General features: G+C 45.0%; 1 protein-coding gene across 1 annotated transcript; it reads left to right on the top strand.

The window, feature by feature from the left end:
- Nucleotides 1–687: 687 nt before the first annotated feature.
- Nucleotides 688–2010, top strand: LOC119951590 (zinc finger protein 239-like; the record flags this gene model as incomplete). The annotated part of the gene is made up of 2 exons (XM_038774774.1): nt 688–900; nt 982–2010. Coding segments are annotated over 2 exons (1089 nt in total), but the record flags the coding sequence as incomplete, so codon positions are not given.
- Nucleotides 2011–17457: the final 15447 nt, after the last annotated feature.

Genomic DNA, 17457 nt, shown 5'->3' with positions numbered 1-17457 from the left:
AATCGGGCGTGCGCCATTACCCCCTCCTCCAACTCACTTTACACCAGAGGCACCAAAGTCTCCCCAAACTGCTCCTTTCACAGATAAAAGCCCCGTCTGTACCAGAGTAGGATAAAGTCAACAACACATAAACCCTCCCATAATAACAAAAATACAAAAGAATTCCCACCACAATAGATCCAAGGGGACATTCCTCAATAAGACTGAGGACCCGGAGGAATAACCCCATGGCCAGACTGTCGTTACCCTCAGGATACCTTCTCCAAAATGAGGAGAAGAAAAGTAACTTTTGTAAATTGTTTTTACAGGAAATTAGAAGAGGAGGAATTACAGACAGAAATCTCAAATGTCACATCTCAATCTGACTGAGTCTCCCAATTCCTTGGCACTGAATATTACTGGACTTTGAATCTAGAAGGAGAAATGTTTATCTTTTCTGTCGGCTTCAAAACATTATTGTGACTGGAAAAACACCGAGGCACACACACCCAAGTGAGAGTGTTCCAGAGCACTGACTGTGGAAAGAGCTTTAACCAGTTACACAGCCTGAAAACACATCACACCATTCACAGCGGGGAGAGACCTTAAACGTGTTCTGTGTGTGGAGGAGGCTTCAACTGATCGACAAACCTGGAGAGACACGAGGACACCCCCACCCTGGAGAAACGGTGGAAATGTGAGGACTGTGGGAAGAGATTCAGGGCTCCATCTGCACTGGAAGCTCATCGACGCATTCACACTGGGGAGAGGCCGTTCACCTGCTCTGTGTGTGGGAAGGGATTCATTCAGTTATCCAACCTGCAGAAACACCAACGTGTTCACACTGGGGAGAAGCCATTCACCTGCTCTGTGTGTGGGAAGGGATTCATTCAATCATCCGACCTGCGGACACACCAGCAGGTTCACACTGGGGAGAGGCCGTTTATCTGCTCTGAGTGTGAGAAGAGATTCACTACTTTAAGGAGCCTGCAGATTCACCAGCGAGTTCACACTGGTGAGAAGCCATTCACCTGCTCTGTGTGTGGGAAGGGATTCACTCAATCATCTGACCTGCGGACACACCAGCGACTTCACACTGGGGAGAGGCCGTTCACCTGCTCTCAGTGTGAGAAGGGATTCGCTCAGTTATCCAACCTGCGGATACATCAGCGAGTTCACACTGGAGAGAGGCCGTTCACCTGCTCTCTGTGTGAGAAGGGATTTGCTCAGTTATCCAATCTGCGGATACATCAGCGAGTTCACACTGGGGAGAGGCCGTTCACCTGCTCTGTGTGTGAGAAGGGATTCAGTCAGTCATCCGAACTGCAGACACACCAGCGAGTTCACACTGGGGAGAGGCCGTTCACCTGCTCTCAGTGTGAGAAGGGTTTCACTCAGTCATCCCACCTGCAGATACACCAGCGAGTTCACACTGGGGAGAGGCCGTTCACCTGCTCTCACTGTGAGAAGCGATTCGCTCAGTTATCCAACCTAAGGATACATCAGCGTGTTCACACTGGGGAGAGGCCGTTCACCTGCTCTCAGTGTGAGAAGGGATTCACTCAATCATCTGACCTGCGGAAACACCAGCGAGTTCACACTGGGGAGAGGCCGTTCACCTGCTCTCGGTGTGAGAAGGGATTCACTACTTCATCGAGCCTGCGGATACATCAGCGAGTTCACACTGGGGAGAAGCCATTCACCTGCTCTCAGTGTGAGAAGGGATTCACTCGGTTATCCAGCCTGCAGACACACCAGCGCGTTCACACAGGGGAGAAGGCGTTAACCTGCTCAGTGAGAGAAGGGATTCAGATATCCATACACCCTGCAGGAACACTAGCGAGTTCACACCTGGAAGAAGCCATTCACCTGCTCTGAGCAGGGGAGACATTCAATGATCCAGAGACACTAGCGAGTTAATTCTGGGGGGAGACCATTCATCTGCTCTCAATGTGGGGAGGGGGGTTTGTGATTCATCACACCTGTTGTGACTCCAACAAGTTCACAATAAATTCCAGATGTTGGCTCCGTTGTTATTGTTTCTGCTCTCACTGATATCCAGGACTGCATTTTGTTCATTCTGACATCTGGTGAATGGTGATGATTGGACGGTTTCTTTCTGTTGGACTGGCCGGTCTAACACCTCTGCCTCCGGTGGGCTGACCATTTTTGAGGCTAGTTGCGATTACCTGGTTCCAAGTTTGACGAGAAGCACAGAATGAAAAGGTGTTTGCATGTTGGAAGATATTTAGTTCCCAAAGCAGCCACGTTGCCATTAAGATGGTTAATGTGGTTACATGGTTCTTTTGTCTAAATTATCTGGGTGTCTCTTGCATCTTTGTACCATTGGAACACAGGAGCAGGAGTTGGCCATTCAGCCCATCGAGCCTGCTCCACCATTCAATACAATCATGGCTGATCATCCACTTCAATGCTTTTTCCCCACACTGTCCCCATATCCCTTTGTGTTATTGGTATTTAGAAATCTGTCAGTTTCTGCTTTAAACACACTCAATGACTGAGCTCCCACAGCCCTCTGGGGTAGAGAATTTCAAAGATTCACAACTTGTAGGTTTCTATTGATCAAATGATTGCCCTGTTCTATTCCCGTATTCCCTGTCCGTTTATTTCCCTCAAAAGCCCACCCAATTTCTATTTGGAAACCATTCCATCATCTCCGCTTCTACCCCCTGGTAGGAAGTGGATTTCGGGTATTTCCCAAATACAGCCAAACTCTGGTTCAAGTCTAAGATTTTCTTCAAATGTAAATGAGAATCAAAGGGCAAAGAAGGAGGCCATTAAGCTCACCATTCCCATGCTATCTCTTTGAATGAACAATCTAATTGGTCCCATCACCCTGCAAGTTTATTTTCCTGCAGAACCTGTCCAGTTCCCTATTGAAAGTTACAGTCGAATTTACTTCCAGCACCTTTGTCAGGCAGTGAATCCCAAATCACAACAAGTCATTCTGTTTTAAATCAAAGACTTTCATGAGATACTGTGTTTGGATTTTCATAGGGTATTTGAAATGCAGTGAAAGACATGGTTGCTACATAAAATCAAGTCTCGGTCTTTGAGTGATCTTGGTGAGTGGACCGAGTGTGATATATCCAAGTTTGGAAACTAGTTCTAAAAATAAATTATATTTATTTGAGTGGCACAATGGCATAGTAGTTAGCACTGTTGCCTCACGGCACCAGGGACCCATGTTCAATTCTGGCTATGGTCACTGACTGTGTGTGGTTTGTACGTTCTCCCCGTGTCTGTGTGGGTTTCCACTGAGTGCCCTGGTTTCCTCCCACAGTCCTAAGATGTATGGGCTAGGAGGATTGGCCCTGATAAATTACCCCTCAGTGTCCAGGTTAGGTTATGGGGTTGTGGGTGAGTGGATATGGGTAGAGTACTCTTTTGAAGGGTTGGTGCCGACTCGATGGGCTGAATGGCCTCCTTCTGCACTCAAGGGATTCTATATCTATTTCTATAACACCTTTCATGACCACACAATCTCCTAAAGGAGGAGGTTGGTTCCTCCTTTAGGGGCTGGTTTAGCTCACCAGGCTAAATCGCTGGCTTTTAAAGCAGACCAAGCAGGCCAGCAGCACGGTTCAATTCCTGTACCAGCCTCCCCAGACAGGCGCCGGAATGTGGCGACTAGGGGCTTTTCACAGTAACTTCATTGAAGCCTACTTGTGACAATAAGCGATTTTCATTCATTAAAGCTTTTTACAGCCTTTGAAATACTTTTGAAGTGTAGTCACTGTTGTAATGTCGGACATTCTGGGTCTGCCTCATTAATAATATTTCTTTTTAAAAATCAATCACTCATCATCTTCATTGTTATAAGTAACAAGGTTAAGGAAGCCAAGTTAAACTCTGAAACCTGACTGGACCTGTCTTTTAAAAATTAATTCTGTATAAACCAAACTGTTTGTCAAAACTGATGAATAAGGTGAAATTGTTTAAAGTAACAAATTGTTCCAGAATTTTGTAAAGCTACAGGGTATCATCCTGCCAAAGTCTGGCTCAAGTCTAAGACTCATTGTTCAATCCAATCAAAGTTAGTAAGAAAGAAAGTGATTGTCTTCCATAAAACAGTCTTTTTCCACCAGTGGATATTGTATTAACCAAATGTATTAATTAAAGATTACTGTATTAATTAGCTGCCAGTCAGTAACAGATGACTGATTAAGTAATGAGCCTTAATTGAGTGACAATTAAATAATCAATAATGAATCAGTTATAATCAGAGTCTGAGTTTTATTTGCTATAAAAATGTAAAAGCTCAATTGCTGTGTCTGTACAGAATGCAATGAGGATAAATGTACTGGCAAGAGAGACCTTCAAGCTCTGATTAGCCTCAACATTTGAAACTGTATGAATAACGGATTGTATAGAATCAGATAAAGGGACAGTATGAAACAGTTCTATTGTATTCCTGTCTGAGATAGTGAGAGAAGGTGGTGTCAGTAATTGGGGATCCAATTAAATTAATCCAGTGACCAAATTGACCAATTGTCATGTGACCACAGGCCCAACTCTGACATGAGGTAATGGTCACTTTGGGGATAAAAGCAGAGGTTCTGAAGGTCTTTCTTGCTGGCCAAGTACTGAAGATTCCCGAGGCCGAGTTCCAAGGAAATTACTGTCAAAGAAGGAGCCAGAATCCCGACGCTGAATTCCACAAGAATTACTGTCAAAGAAGGAGCCAGAGAGGGTTACACTGCTACAGACTGATCACCCGCATGAAGTTGTAAAAGTCAATGTCTTAAAGTTTCTTTGAATAAACTTTTTAAATTTAATATCAAAAGAATTCTGTCTTTGTCTTAATTGCCTTGTCTGAACCAAAGTGAATTTATGAAATGAAAAGTTGCGGTTGGCTGAAATCAATAAAGTTCCAGATAACAAGATCTGAAAACCTAAATCTTCAATTTAAGAACTTGCATTTCTATAGCACCTTTCACAACCACAGGACATCCCAAAGAACTTTACAACCAATGAAGTACTTTTGAAGTGCAGTCACTGTTGCAATGTAGGAAATGCAGCAGCCAATTTACACACAGCAAGATCCCACACACAGCAATGTGATAATGAGCAGATGATCTGTTTTTAGTGATGTTGATTGAGGGATAAATATTGACCAGGACACCGGGGATAGCTCCCCTGGATTTGAATCCACAACCTTCTGATTCAGAGGTGAGAGAGCTGCCGACTGAGCCACAGCTGACACTATCGACAATGCAAAGTTAGAAAGGGAAAGTTACCCGTTAAAACTCCCACCCTTTGTCTTCCCTCTCACCCTTTGTCTTCCCTCTCACCCACTTTCCCTAAAGTACATCAATGTAACATGAAAAGGGGTGGCACGGTAATAATAGAAACCCCAGTATAAATAACATGGATTTGACTGACAAATGTTGAAGTCTCGGTTTAGAACCACAAGTTTTGGCTTCCCATTTGAGCCTCGGGCACCTTTCTGTCTCTATTGCTCGTCTCAATGACAGCCAGGAGACAGAGCTGAGGGCTGAATTTAGCTGAGAATAACGGGGCCTGTGCCCCAGTTGGGAAACTGCCATGGGCATTGCACTAATAGAGAGACAGGAAGGTGCTGGAGGACTGACTGGGAAATGGGTTCCAACCAATTGTTATATTGGTCACTCAGAGCTAAAGAGAAAACCATCTCTTTAAATACATAAACAGGGAAGAGGCTGCAATGAAATCTGTCCCTTTTAACCTGCACAAAAGCAGGAGGCTCAGATTCATTTGGTGTGGGAGGAGACCATTTGGCCCATCCTGCCCTTGCTATCTCTTTGGAAGGACTCACTGATTCATCCAACTGCTCTGCTCTTTCCCCACAGCCTTGCAAATTCTTACCTTTCAAGTGTTTACCCTTTGGGGGGGATACTATTAAATCAGCTTTCAGGCAGATCAGAACCGCTCGCTGTGTCAAAAAATAAAATCTCATCTACCCGACTGGCTCCTTTGCCAATTACCTTGGAGCAGTCATTTTCAAATCCAGCGGCATGACCTGTGGGTAGGTCCTGGGCGGGTATCGGGAGGGTCGTGCCGTGGCGTTCCGGATCACGGGAATTGGTGCTCAACGGTGCAACCGGCTTTTAGAATGCTGGCTGTTCCCTGCGTAGGTGCCCCTCAGCCGTGTGCAGGCCCAGAGCCCAGCGGGGTAGAACGTGGCCTCCTGATGTCAGTGCACTGACCCAGGAGCAGAATTTGTTTTTAAATGGCTGGAGTCTTCTGTCTGGAGTGGTGGCAGACAGCAGGCCACACTGACATCACGTACTCTGGGCGCACGAGAGTGATTCCTCCATTTTGAGCTCCAGGGCCTCTGGTGAACAATCCATGAAGAAGAAGCTGCGAACAGGAACAAAGCAGCATAAAGATGATTACTTGAGGTATGCGTTATTTATTGTCCCACTGCAAATCAGGATTCAAAGTGTGTTATATGCAGGGAAGCACTAGGAAGTGAAAGTTTAAAACCCTCAAAACTTCAAAGACATTTGATGACGAAACATGGCGAGTTTGAGGATAAATGTCTTCATTTTTTTCAATGGATGCAGTGCGATCTTAAATAATCTGCTGAAGTCATTGTCAGAAATGAAACATTGAATAACAAAGCAAGTGAGATCGTGAGGACCAAGCAGGCTCACTTGTCACATTAAAGGTCAGTGAAAATGGTGGGTCACGAAGGTCGGCCACTGAGAGTAACATAGGTCAGCCGATGTGGCTCGCAAAGATTGGCCAATGTGGCTCGCACATTTCGGCCGATGTGAGTCACGAAGATCGATCGGTTGACAAAAATGGGTACTAAGTAAAACCGTTTGAAAAACACTGCCTTTGAGGGACTCACTTTTTGTTAAAGAGCCTGTCAACCCCTCTTACCCCCTATCCTTAATGTACATCAGTCTAATCAAGAAATGTCCATAAGACCATAAGACATAGGAGTGGAAGTAAGGCCATTCGGCCCATCGAGTCCACTCCGCCATTCAATCATGGCTGATGGGCATTTCAACTCCACCTACCAGCATTCTCCCCGTAGCCCTTAATTCCTCGCGACATGAAGAATTTATCTATTTCTGCCTTGAAGCCATTTAGCGTCCCGGCCTCCACTGCACTCCGCGGCAATGAATTCCACAGGCCCACCACTCTCTGGCTGAAGAAATGTCTCCGCATTTCTGTTCTGAATTTACCCCCTCTAATTCTAAGGCTGTGCCCACGGGTCCTCGTCTCCTCGCCTAACGGAAACAGTTTCTTCGCGTCCACCCTTTCTAAGCCATGTATTATCTTGTAAGTTTCTATTAGATCTCCCCTTAACCTTCTAAACTCCAATGAATACAATCCCAGGATCCTCAGCCATTCCTCATATGTTAGACCCGCCATTCCAGGGATCATCCGTGTGAATCTCCACTGGACACGCTCCAGTGCCAGTATGTCCTTCCTGAGATGTGGGGCCCAAAACTGGACACAGTACTCCAAATGGGGCCTAACCAGAGCCTTATAAAGGCTCAGTAGCACATCGCTGCTTTTATATTCCAACCCTCTTGAGATAAATGACAACATTGCATTCGCTTTCTTAATCACGGATTCAACCTGCATGTTTACCTTTAGGGAATCCTCGACTAGCACTCCCAGATCCCTTTGTACTTTGGCATTATGAATTTTCTCACCGTTTAGAAAGTAGTCTATGCTTGGATTCTTTTTTCCAAAGTGCAAGACCTCACATTTTCTCACATTGAATTGCATCAGCCATTTCCTGCACCACTCTCCCAAACTGTCTAGATCCTTCTGCAGCCTCCCCACTTCCTCAGCACTACCTGCCTGACCACCTAACTTCGTATCATCGGCAAACTTCGCTAGAATGCCCCCAGTCCCTTCATCCAGATCATTAATATATATGGTGAACAGCTGCGGCCCCAACACTGAACCCTGTGGGACACCGCTGGTCACCGGCTGCCATTCCAAAAAAGAACCTTTTATCCCAACTCTCTGCCTTCTGTCAGACAGCCAATCCTCAACCCATGCCAGTAGCTCACCTCGAACACCATGGGCCCTCACCTTACTCAGCAGCCTCCTGTGTGGCACCTTATCAAAGGCCTTTTGGAAATCCAGATAGACCACATCCACTGGGTTTCCCTGGTCTAACCTACTTGTCACCTCCTCAAAGAATTCTAACAGGTTCGTCAGGCACGACCTCCCCTTACTAAATCCATGTTGGCTTGTTCTAATCCGACCCTGCTCTTCCAAGAATTTAGAAATCTCATCCTTAACGATCGATTCTAGAATTTTACCAACAACCGAGGTTAGGCTAATTGGCCTATAATTTTCCATCTTTTGTCTTGATCCTTTCTTGAACAAGGGGGTTACAACAGCGATCTTCCAATCATCTAGGACTTTCCCTGACTCCAGTGATTTTTGAAAGATCTCAACCAACGCTTCCGCTCTTTCTTCAGCCACCTCCCTCAGAACTCTAGGATGTAGCCCATCGGGGCCAGGAGATTTGTCAATTTTAAGACCTTTTAGCTTTTTTAGCACCATCTCTTTTGTAATGGCAACCATACTCAACTCAGCCCCCTGACCCTTTATAATTTTTGGGATATTACTCATGTCTTCCACTGTGAAGACAGACACAAAGTACTTATTAAATTCTCCAGCCATTTCCTCGTCTCCCATCACTAGCCTTCCAGAATCAGTTTGAATTGGCCCAATGTCTACTTTGGCCTGTCGTTTCTTTCTTATGTATTGAAAGAAACTTTTACTATCATTTTTTATATTACTGGCTAGCCTGCCTTCATATTTGATCCTCTCATTCCTTATTTGTCTCTTTGTTAACCTCTGCTTGTTTTTGTAGCCTTCCCAATCTTCTGATTTCCCAGTGCTTTTGGCCACTTTATAGGATCTCTCTTTTTCTTTGATACATTTCCTGACCTCCTTTGTCAGCCATGGCTGTCTAATCCCTCCCCGGATAATCTTTCTTTTCTTGGGGATGAACCTCTGTACAGTGTCCTCAATTATGCATACAAACTCCTGCCATTTTTGCTCTACTGTCTTCCCCACTAGGGTCTGCTTCCAGTCGATTTTCGCCAGTTCCTCTCTCATGCCCTCGTAATTACCTTTATTTAACTGTAACACCATTACATCCGATTTTGCCTTCTCTCTTTCAAACTGCAGACTGAACTCAACCATATTACGATCGCTGCTTCCTAAGTGTTCCCTTACTTTAAGATCTTTTATAAAGTCTGGTTCATTACATAGCACTAGGTCCAGAATAGCCTGCTCCCTTGTGGGCTCCATGACAAGCTGTTCCAAAAAGCCATCTTGTAAGCATTCCATTAATTCCTTTTTTTTGGATCCACTGGCTACGTTATTTACCCAATCCACCTGCATATTGAAGTCCCCCATGATCACCGTGACCTTGCCTTTCTGACATGCCTTTTCTATTTCCCGGTACATGTTGCGCCCGTGGTCCTGACCACTGTTAGGAGGTCTGTACATAACTCCCATTATGGTTTTTTTGCCTTTGTGGTTCCTCAATTCTACCCACACAGACTCCACATCATCCGACCCTATGTCGTTTAGTGCCATAGATTTAATTTTGTTCTTAACTAACAAGGCAACCCCACCCCCTCGGCCCACCTCCCTGTCTTTTCGATAGGTTGTATATCCTTGGATGTTTAACTGCCAGTCCTGAACCCCCTGCAGCCATGTCTCTGTGATGCCTACCACATCATAATCATTGACGATGATCTGTGCCATTAGTTCGTCTACTTTGTTACAAATGCTACGAGCATTCAGGTAAAGTGCCTTAATGCTAACTTTCTTATCATTACAGATATTGGAAGTCCTAAGATGTCCAAAGTTATCCTTCCTTTTTGTTGCATTCCTAGTCTGCCTCAAGCTTAAATCCACCTGCCTACATGTTATCCTCCTGCGTATCTTGCCATTTAACTCCATGCTCCCTGTCGCTTTCACTTTCCCTTCCCCCCAACTCAGAAGTTTAAAGTCCTACTGACCACCCTATTTATCCTCTTCGCTAGAACACTGGTTCCAGATCGGTTCAGGTGGAGACCGTCCCAACGGTACAGATCCCCCCGGTTCCAAAACTGATGCCAATGTCCCATGAAGTGGAATCCCTCTTTCCCACACCAATCCCTTAGCCACGTGTTTACTTCCCTAATTTTCTTATCCCTATGCTAATTGGCACGTGGCTCGGGCAGTAATCCAGAGATTATGACCCTTGAGGACCTGTATTTCAATTTTCTTCCTAGTGCTTGATAGTCCCCGAACAGGTCCTCCACCCTAGCTTTACCTATGTTGTTAGTCCCAACGTGGACCACAACAACTGGATCCTCCCCCTCCCGCTCCAATATCCTTTCAAGCCGGTCAGAGATGTCCCGCACCCTGGCACCGGGCAGGCAACACACCATGCGAGACTCCCGATCCGGCTTGCATAGGATACTATCTGTCCCGCTAATTATAGAATCCCCTATAACAACTACTTGTCTTTTTACTCCCCCCTCTTGAATGGCCTTCTGCACCATGGTACCGTGGTCAGCTGGCTCATCCTGTCCAGAGCCCTTTTCCTCATCCATACAGGGAGCAAGAGTCTCATACCTGTTGGACAAGGTCAAGGGCTGAGGCTCCTGCACTCCTGAACTCAGGTTCCCCCTGCCTGCCTCACTTACAGTCCCTGATCACTTACTGAATGTGAATTACTTAATCTCCCAGGTGTGGCTGCCTCCTGAAACAAAGTGTCCAGGTAACTCTCCCCCTCCCGGATGTGCCGCAGTGTTTGAAGCTCAGATTCCAGATCATCAACTCTGAGCCGGAGTTCTTCCAGCAACCAACACTTGCTGCAGATGTGGTCATTGCCATTCACAAGGGGAACAGCCAGCTCCCACATCATACAGCTACAGCACATCACCTGCCCAGCCATCTCTGATTAGTTAATTACTTTATTACTTTGTATAAATTTCAGTTAAAAAAAAAAACTTGGATACCTCTGCTATAGTCTTTTACAACCTAGTTCTGGTTAACAAATAAGAAAAAGAAAAATAATAATGTAATAAGGCACTCAACTGCTCACCCCAATGGGTCTTATTATTAGGTTAGAGGAGGAGGGCGGGTGGGAGACACTACACGTGTAGTGTCTCGGGTTTCCTCTCCACCAGAATTTATTGACTAGGGAGGGGTAAACCTTCCCAGAAGTCCGTGGGATAAACTTCCTGTAAGTAATTTAAACTTACAACTCACCTCCCGATAGGCTCAGCACCTGCCGGTATCCAATGGCTGGCCGCTGCTCCTGCAATGAAATTTACAAATCTACTCACCAGCTGATGTGTCCCAGCTCCCGCCGAAATCCAACTGACCCTGAAATGTCAACACAAATCAAATATTTTTCCTGATATAAGTTTATTAATGAAACCGAACATGGTTATAAAAAGCAGAAAATGAGTTGAGGCTCAAAGACAGCCAGACTAAAAGGATATTTACAATGTTCTGGACACTCTTTGGCTCCTCTGTACTCTGTTCCTGTGACTCCCCACTTTGGGTGTAGGGCAGATTCAGCCTGTTTGGGGATCGATGAGTATGGAAGCTCTACGTGTTTAGGTTTGGTGATGTCAGTACATTGCAGTCACTAAAAAGACGAGTGATTCCATGGAGAATAGTTGGAGTCAGCCACTTTATCATAATTGGCTGTTAAACTTCACCTCATTAACACATTTGTGTCATTAATAATTTGTACTGTACATAAGCTCGGTGATGAAATATCTTCAATAGCATCTCCCTTTAAGTGTCAGATACTCTAACGTAGCTTTAGACTTGGATAACAGCTTCCAGGGCCACTGGATTTCTCGATGCACTTTACAGCCAATGATGTACTTTCTGAAGTGTAGTCACTGTTGTGTAGGAAACGTGGCAGCAAATTTAGGCAAAACAAGATAGGAACATAGGGACAGGAGTATGCCATTCAGCTCTTTGAACCTGCTGCCCAATTCTATAAGATCATTGCTAATCTGGCTGAGATTTCAACTCCACTTTCCTGTCTCACCCCATAACCCTTGTCTCCTTTGTCAATAATCTGTCTAACTCTACCCTGAATATATTCAATGACCCAGCCCTACTGTTCTCTGATGAAGAGAATTCCACAGGCTAAACACCCTCTGTGAGAAATACATTCTCCTCAATCACCTTCTGAATGGTGGATCTCATATTGGTAAACTATGTCCCCTGGTTCTAGTCTCATATTTGAAACATCCACCTAATTTCCACCCTATTGAATCACCTTAGGATTGTAAATATTTCTATAATATTACCTCTCCTTCCTCTGAACCCCTGTGGCTAAGGACGTAACATGTTCCACCTTTCTGCATAAGAGAAGCCCTTCATCCTGAGAATGAGTCGCGTGATCCTTCTCTGAACTGCTGTTAACACAATTACATTTTTGTGTTTTAAACAAAGTGAAGAAATAGTGCACAATATTCCTGATGTGGTCTCACCAAGGCACTGCACAGCTGTAACTTTCGTTCCCCTTGTGGGAAACATGAATGTTTCAGTTGTTTTCCTAATCACTTAATGTACCTTCATATTAACATTTTGTGATTCCTGCACCAGGACACCCAGATCCCTCTGTAACACTGAGTAATGAAATCGCTCTCCATTTAAATAGAATTGTGTTTCTCTATTATTCTTGACAAAGTGAACGCATTCAAATTTCCCAACATTATATTCCATCTGCAAACTGTTGCCCACTCACTTAACCTGTCTGTATCTGTGTGTAGTCTTCCTACAACTTATTGACAGTTAACAAAATCCCACAAACAGCAAGAGGATAATAATGTTCTGTTTTAGTGATGTTGATTGAGGGATATATATTGACCCACAAAGAGCGACATGAGCTGGGTATAGACCATCGTGAGACAGGTTAGTTTTACCCTACTTAACTCCCCTGCTCTTCTTCAAAAAGAATGATATGGGATATTTTATATTCACCAAAGGAGGAAAATGGGACCATAGTTTCACACATCATTTGAAAGATGGCACCCCCAAAAGAGCAGCACTCCCTCAGCACTGCACTAGAGGGCAGCCGTGGGTTTTGTTCTCAAGTCCTAATTGAGAAATTAACCCAGAACATAGAACATAGAAAAATACAGCACAGAACAGGCCCTTAGGCCCACGATGTTGTGCCGAACATTTGTCCTAGATTAAGAACAAATTAATCTACACCCTCACATTCTACTGTATCTATCCAATAGCCACTTGAAGGTCCCTCATGTTTCCGACTCAACTACTTCCACAGGCAGTGCATTTGATGCCCCCACTACTCTCTGGGTAAAGAACCTACCTCTGACATCCCCCCTATATCTTCCACCATTCACCTTAAATTTATATCCTTTGGAACTCAGAGGCAGGAGTGTTATCCACTGAGCTCTGACTGACAGTGAAGGTGAAGAAGACTGGGAGGAAACATATGTGGAGCATCAAAACCATCACAGACCAGGTGGACCTTATGGCATGTTTATTTGATGTCCATGCTATGTCATTTCAATCAGTGGAACATTTCCGACTTGGAATTGTTGATTTCACACCAATGGATTTGTTTGGGTGCGATGCTGACAGTGAATGTTTTATTGTAAAATAATTTCAGCTGAGAGTCCCTGAATGAATGTGGAGAGATCACAAACTGCAGTTCTTAAAGAGACAATGATCACCCAGCAATCAGCAGACACAACTGAACTACAAGAAGGACAGGACACAGGGTATGCAATTCAAATGTGGTTCATTTGACCGGAATCCAGAATTTTAAACTCCATCTCAGTTACAGGGGTCTCTAACATCAGCAAAAATAAGCCCCAACCTTCAGCATCAATAAGGTTTGGGACAGCAACAACAGCAGAATCACTCTTTGTCTCAAACAATAAATCTGTGTCCCCAATCTCTACCTCTTCCCTACTGATTGTAACACTACTTCATCCCACTATGCTCCTCCTGCTTTTCCCTCAATTCTCCTTCCTGAAGGTGCTGACTCTCGGGTTCAATTTCAGTCTCACCTATTCCCTCCCCAATATGTCACCCAGATGTCTAAATCTTTACACCTGAAGTTAACAAACTGTTCTGCAAAGGGAGACGTCACAGTCAAATCCAGTGATTGTCCCGTACCCGCACTTTTCATCCCAGTCCCAGGAGTTTGGAGACCGGGTTCCAGATGAGTAATGGCGGCCTCGGCTCCCACAATTCCTCGGACTGAAGAAACGGCTCTATCCGCCGCGTGGGTGGGCGGCGCGGGACTGCGCATGTCCAAGGGAGAGAGGAAGCTGCGCATGTGCAGGGAGGAGTCAACAACCTGACCTTCCTGCTGAGGTGTTGACCAATGGGAAGAATTGAAAGACCGGAAGGACTGTGCTCCTCCAGCCAATCAGTGCGCGGGCTTTGTGTGAATGAAAATTGAGTTTCACAGAGGGAAACTTCTTCCTGTGTCCAACATCTGTGAGTAAAACACTTTATTTTCTCCCCCTTTCCATTTCTTTCTCAATCTGACCTTCAACTGGTGACTTGCAGCAACTGAAGGGAAAGGAAGTGATTCCAGGGAGGGTGCAGACTCTGCAAAGTTTGGACCCGGGTTCGGTCCCAGCCCTGGGTCACATTCCGTGTGGAGTTTGCACATTCTCCCGTGTCTGCGTGGGTCTCACCCCCATAAACCCAGAAAGATGTGCAGAATAGGTGAATTGGCTATGCTGGATTGCCCCTTGATTGGAAAAAAAATTAATCGGGTCCTCTGAATTAAATTTTTAAAAACATGTATTGTACTGTAGCTACATTACATATTTCCAACCATCTCTTTCCTCAGAGGGTTGTTTGTCCCTGGATTTCTCTTCCACAGGGATCAGTGGAATTGAATACTTCAAGGATGAGTTCTACCAATTTCCGATTGATAAGGAAGTCGAGGGTTATGGGGACAATGCAGCAAAATTAGGAATTTTCTACCCCAGAAGAGCGTGGAGCCTCAGTCATTAAGGATTTGCAAGATAGAAATTGATAGGTTTCCAGATATTAAAGATATCAACAGATGTGGGGCATAGTGTGGGAAAATGATGCTTATGTAGATCGGCCAATGATCTCATTGAATGAAAGCAAATTACTGCAGATGCTGGAATCTAAAACAAAAGAGAAAATGCTGGAAAATCTCAGCAAGTCTGGCAGTATCTGCAGGGAGAGAAAAGAGGTAACGTTTCGAGTCCGATGACTCTTTGTCAAAGCTAACAGACAGAGAAAATGGGAAGTATTTATACTGTGGAGTGACAATGAAAATGATTCATATCCAAGAAACCCTGGGAAACTGGGTGCTAATGGCCACAGAAACCAAGGGGAAAGAGTGCTAATGGCAGTCCCCAGAGAGGCCAAAAGAGTCCAGGCTTGGATCACTTTCTGTGCGGAGTCTGCACGTTCTCTCCATGTCTGCATGGGTTTCCTTCAGGTGCTCCGGTTTCCTCCCACAGTCAAATGATGTGCCTGTTAGGTGTTAGGAGGAAGAAGCAGTGCTCCGAAAGCTAGTGTTTGAAGCAAACATGTTGGACTTTAACCTGCTGTTGTAAGACGTCTTACTGTGCTCATCCCAGTCCAACGCTGGCATCTCCATATCATGTTAGGTGTCTTTAGTGTCCAAAAATAAGGTTAGGTGGGGATACCGGGATAGGGTGAAGGTGTGGGCTTAGGTAGGGTGCTCTTCACAAAGGCCCATGCAGACTCAATGGGCTAAATGGCCTCCTTCTGCACTGTAAATTCCATGATTACCCCAGGCCCTGCCCATCTGGCCAGACTCTTCCCCCTCGCCCTCCTTTTGTTGCCATCAATCCCCTCACCCCTCCCAGAATCCCCCCCCATCCACTTCCTGTTGCAAACACCTCACCCAGTATTGATCCCCTCCCCCCACCGTTCACACCTTCCAGGTCCATTGAAACCTGTTTGACCAGGCTCCAATGACCGCGGCCCCTCCCCCACCACACTCCCGTTCACCAGCCAACCTACGTTTCCTCGTGTGGCAACCCCTGCCGGAGCCCCCTCTCCTCCCCACCCCCTCCTCAGTAACCCAGCCCCATGTGCCCAAAACCCACCTTCCTGATACCAAGAAACAAGACAGAACCGCATGCATAAGGAAAACAACACATGCACATATACCGCCCCCCGATTCAAGAGTCAGAAACAAATCACCAATCAAGTAGAAAACCCTCAATAAGAGAACACAATCCCCGTCCCCACCAACCAAGCCCGAATCCCAACTCTCATATCAGTCTCAGTCCTTCAGCCTTAACGAACGCCTCCACCGGCTGAACCAGCGACTCTCACATCCCGTAAATTAATTTTTAAAACTTTTATATTTGACAGAGATATATGGAATGTATTATATATATTATTGATGGTTCTGTAATAAAATACATGCATTATTATTTCTAGTTTTGGAATATAGTACTGGACCTACATTATATAGAATCATCCCATCTCTAATCAGTAAATATACTTAGGTGGAGAGTCTCTACTCTTGTACAAGTTGTAATAAGTTTAGATTTGTTGATCAGCATCAATCAGCACCTTCATAAGAATTGGGAGGGGAAGGAAGTTAATCCAGTCTGTATATTACACACGTTTTTTGTTCAGTAATATAGACATATATCTGTCTGGCAGTCTCTGTGTCCAGGACAAGAAGCAGTGAGCATGGATCTGTCAATCAGCCTGATTCAGCACCTTCAGGAGAATTGGGAGGGTGAATATTAGATGCAGCAGAGTGAGAATGGAGGGAGAGTGTGGAATGGAGATTTAGAGCATTTCAGGGAAAGAGAGAGAGCGAACAATGTTTGCTAAAAACTAGAATTGTCTGTTCTGAATTTCTATCCTGTACTGACATTAATGATTTTTGTAAAATCTTTTTGCAGAAAGTTAGAACAAGAGGGGTTTGAGGTGGCTATCTCAAACTAAATATCACGTCAAGAACTGACTGAGTCACTCAAATCGTGGGAGTCTAATATCATCGACCTTTGAATCTAGAAGAAGAGCTATTTGTCTATTTTGTCTGCTTCAAGAGATTTTAAACATCAGTGTGTCTGGAAAAGCACTGAGACACACACACATTCACATGTGAGACTGTTACAGAGCACTGAATGTGGAAAGAGCTTTAACCAGTTACGCAGCCTGAAAAAATTCTACACCATTCACATCAGGGAGACTGTACACATATTGTGTGTGTGGACGAGGCTTCAACTGATCGTCCAACGTGGTGAGACGCAAGGTCACCCGGACCATGGAGAAACCATGGAAATGTGAGGATTGTGGGATGGGATTCACAGCCCCATGCCAGCTGGAAAGTCATCAACGTAGTCACACTGGAGAGAGGCCTTTCACCTGCTCTCAGTGTGAAAAGGGATTTGCTGTCATAGGCAACCTGCGGAGACACGAACGAGTTCACACTGGAGAGAGGCC

This window comes from Scyliorhinus canicula, chromosome 17 (genome assembly GCF_902713615.1).
Source record: "Scyliorhinus canicula chromosome 17, sScyCan1.1, whole genome shotgun sequence".
Lineage (NCBI taxonomy): Eukaryota > Metazoa > Chordata > Chondrichthyes > Carcharhiniformes > Scyliorhinidae > Scyliorhinus > Scyliorhinus canicula.
Note: the sequence above shows the minus strand (reverse complement) of the source record. Positions and strands in the feature narration are given on the sequence as shown.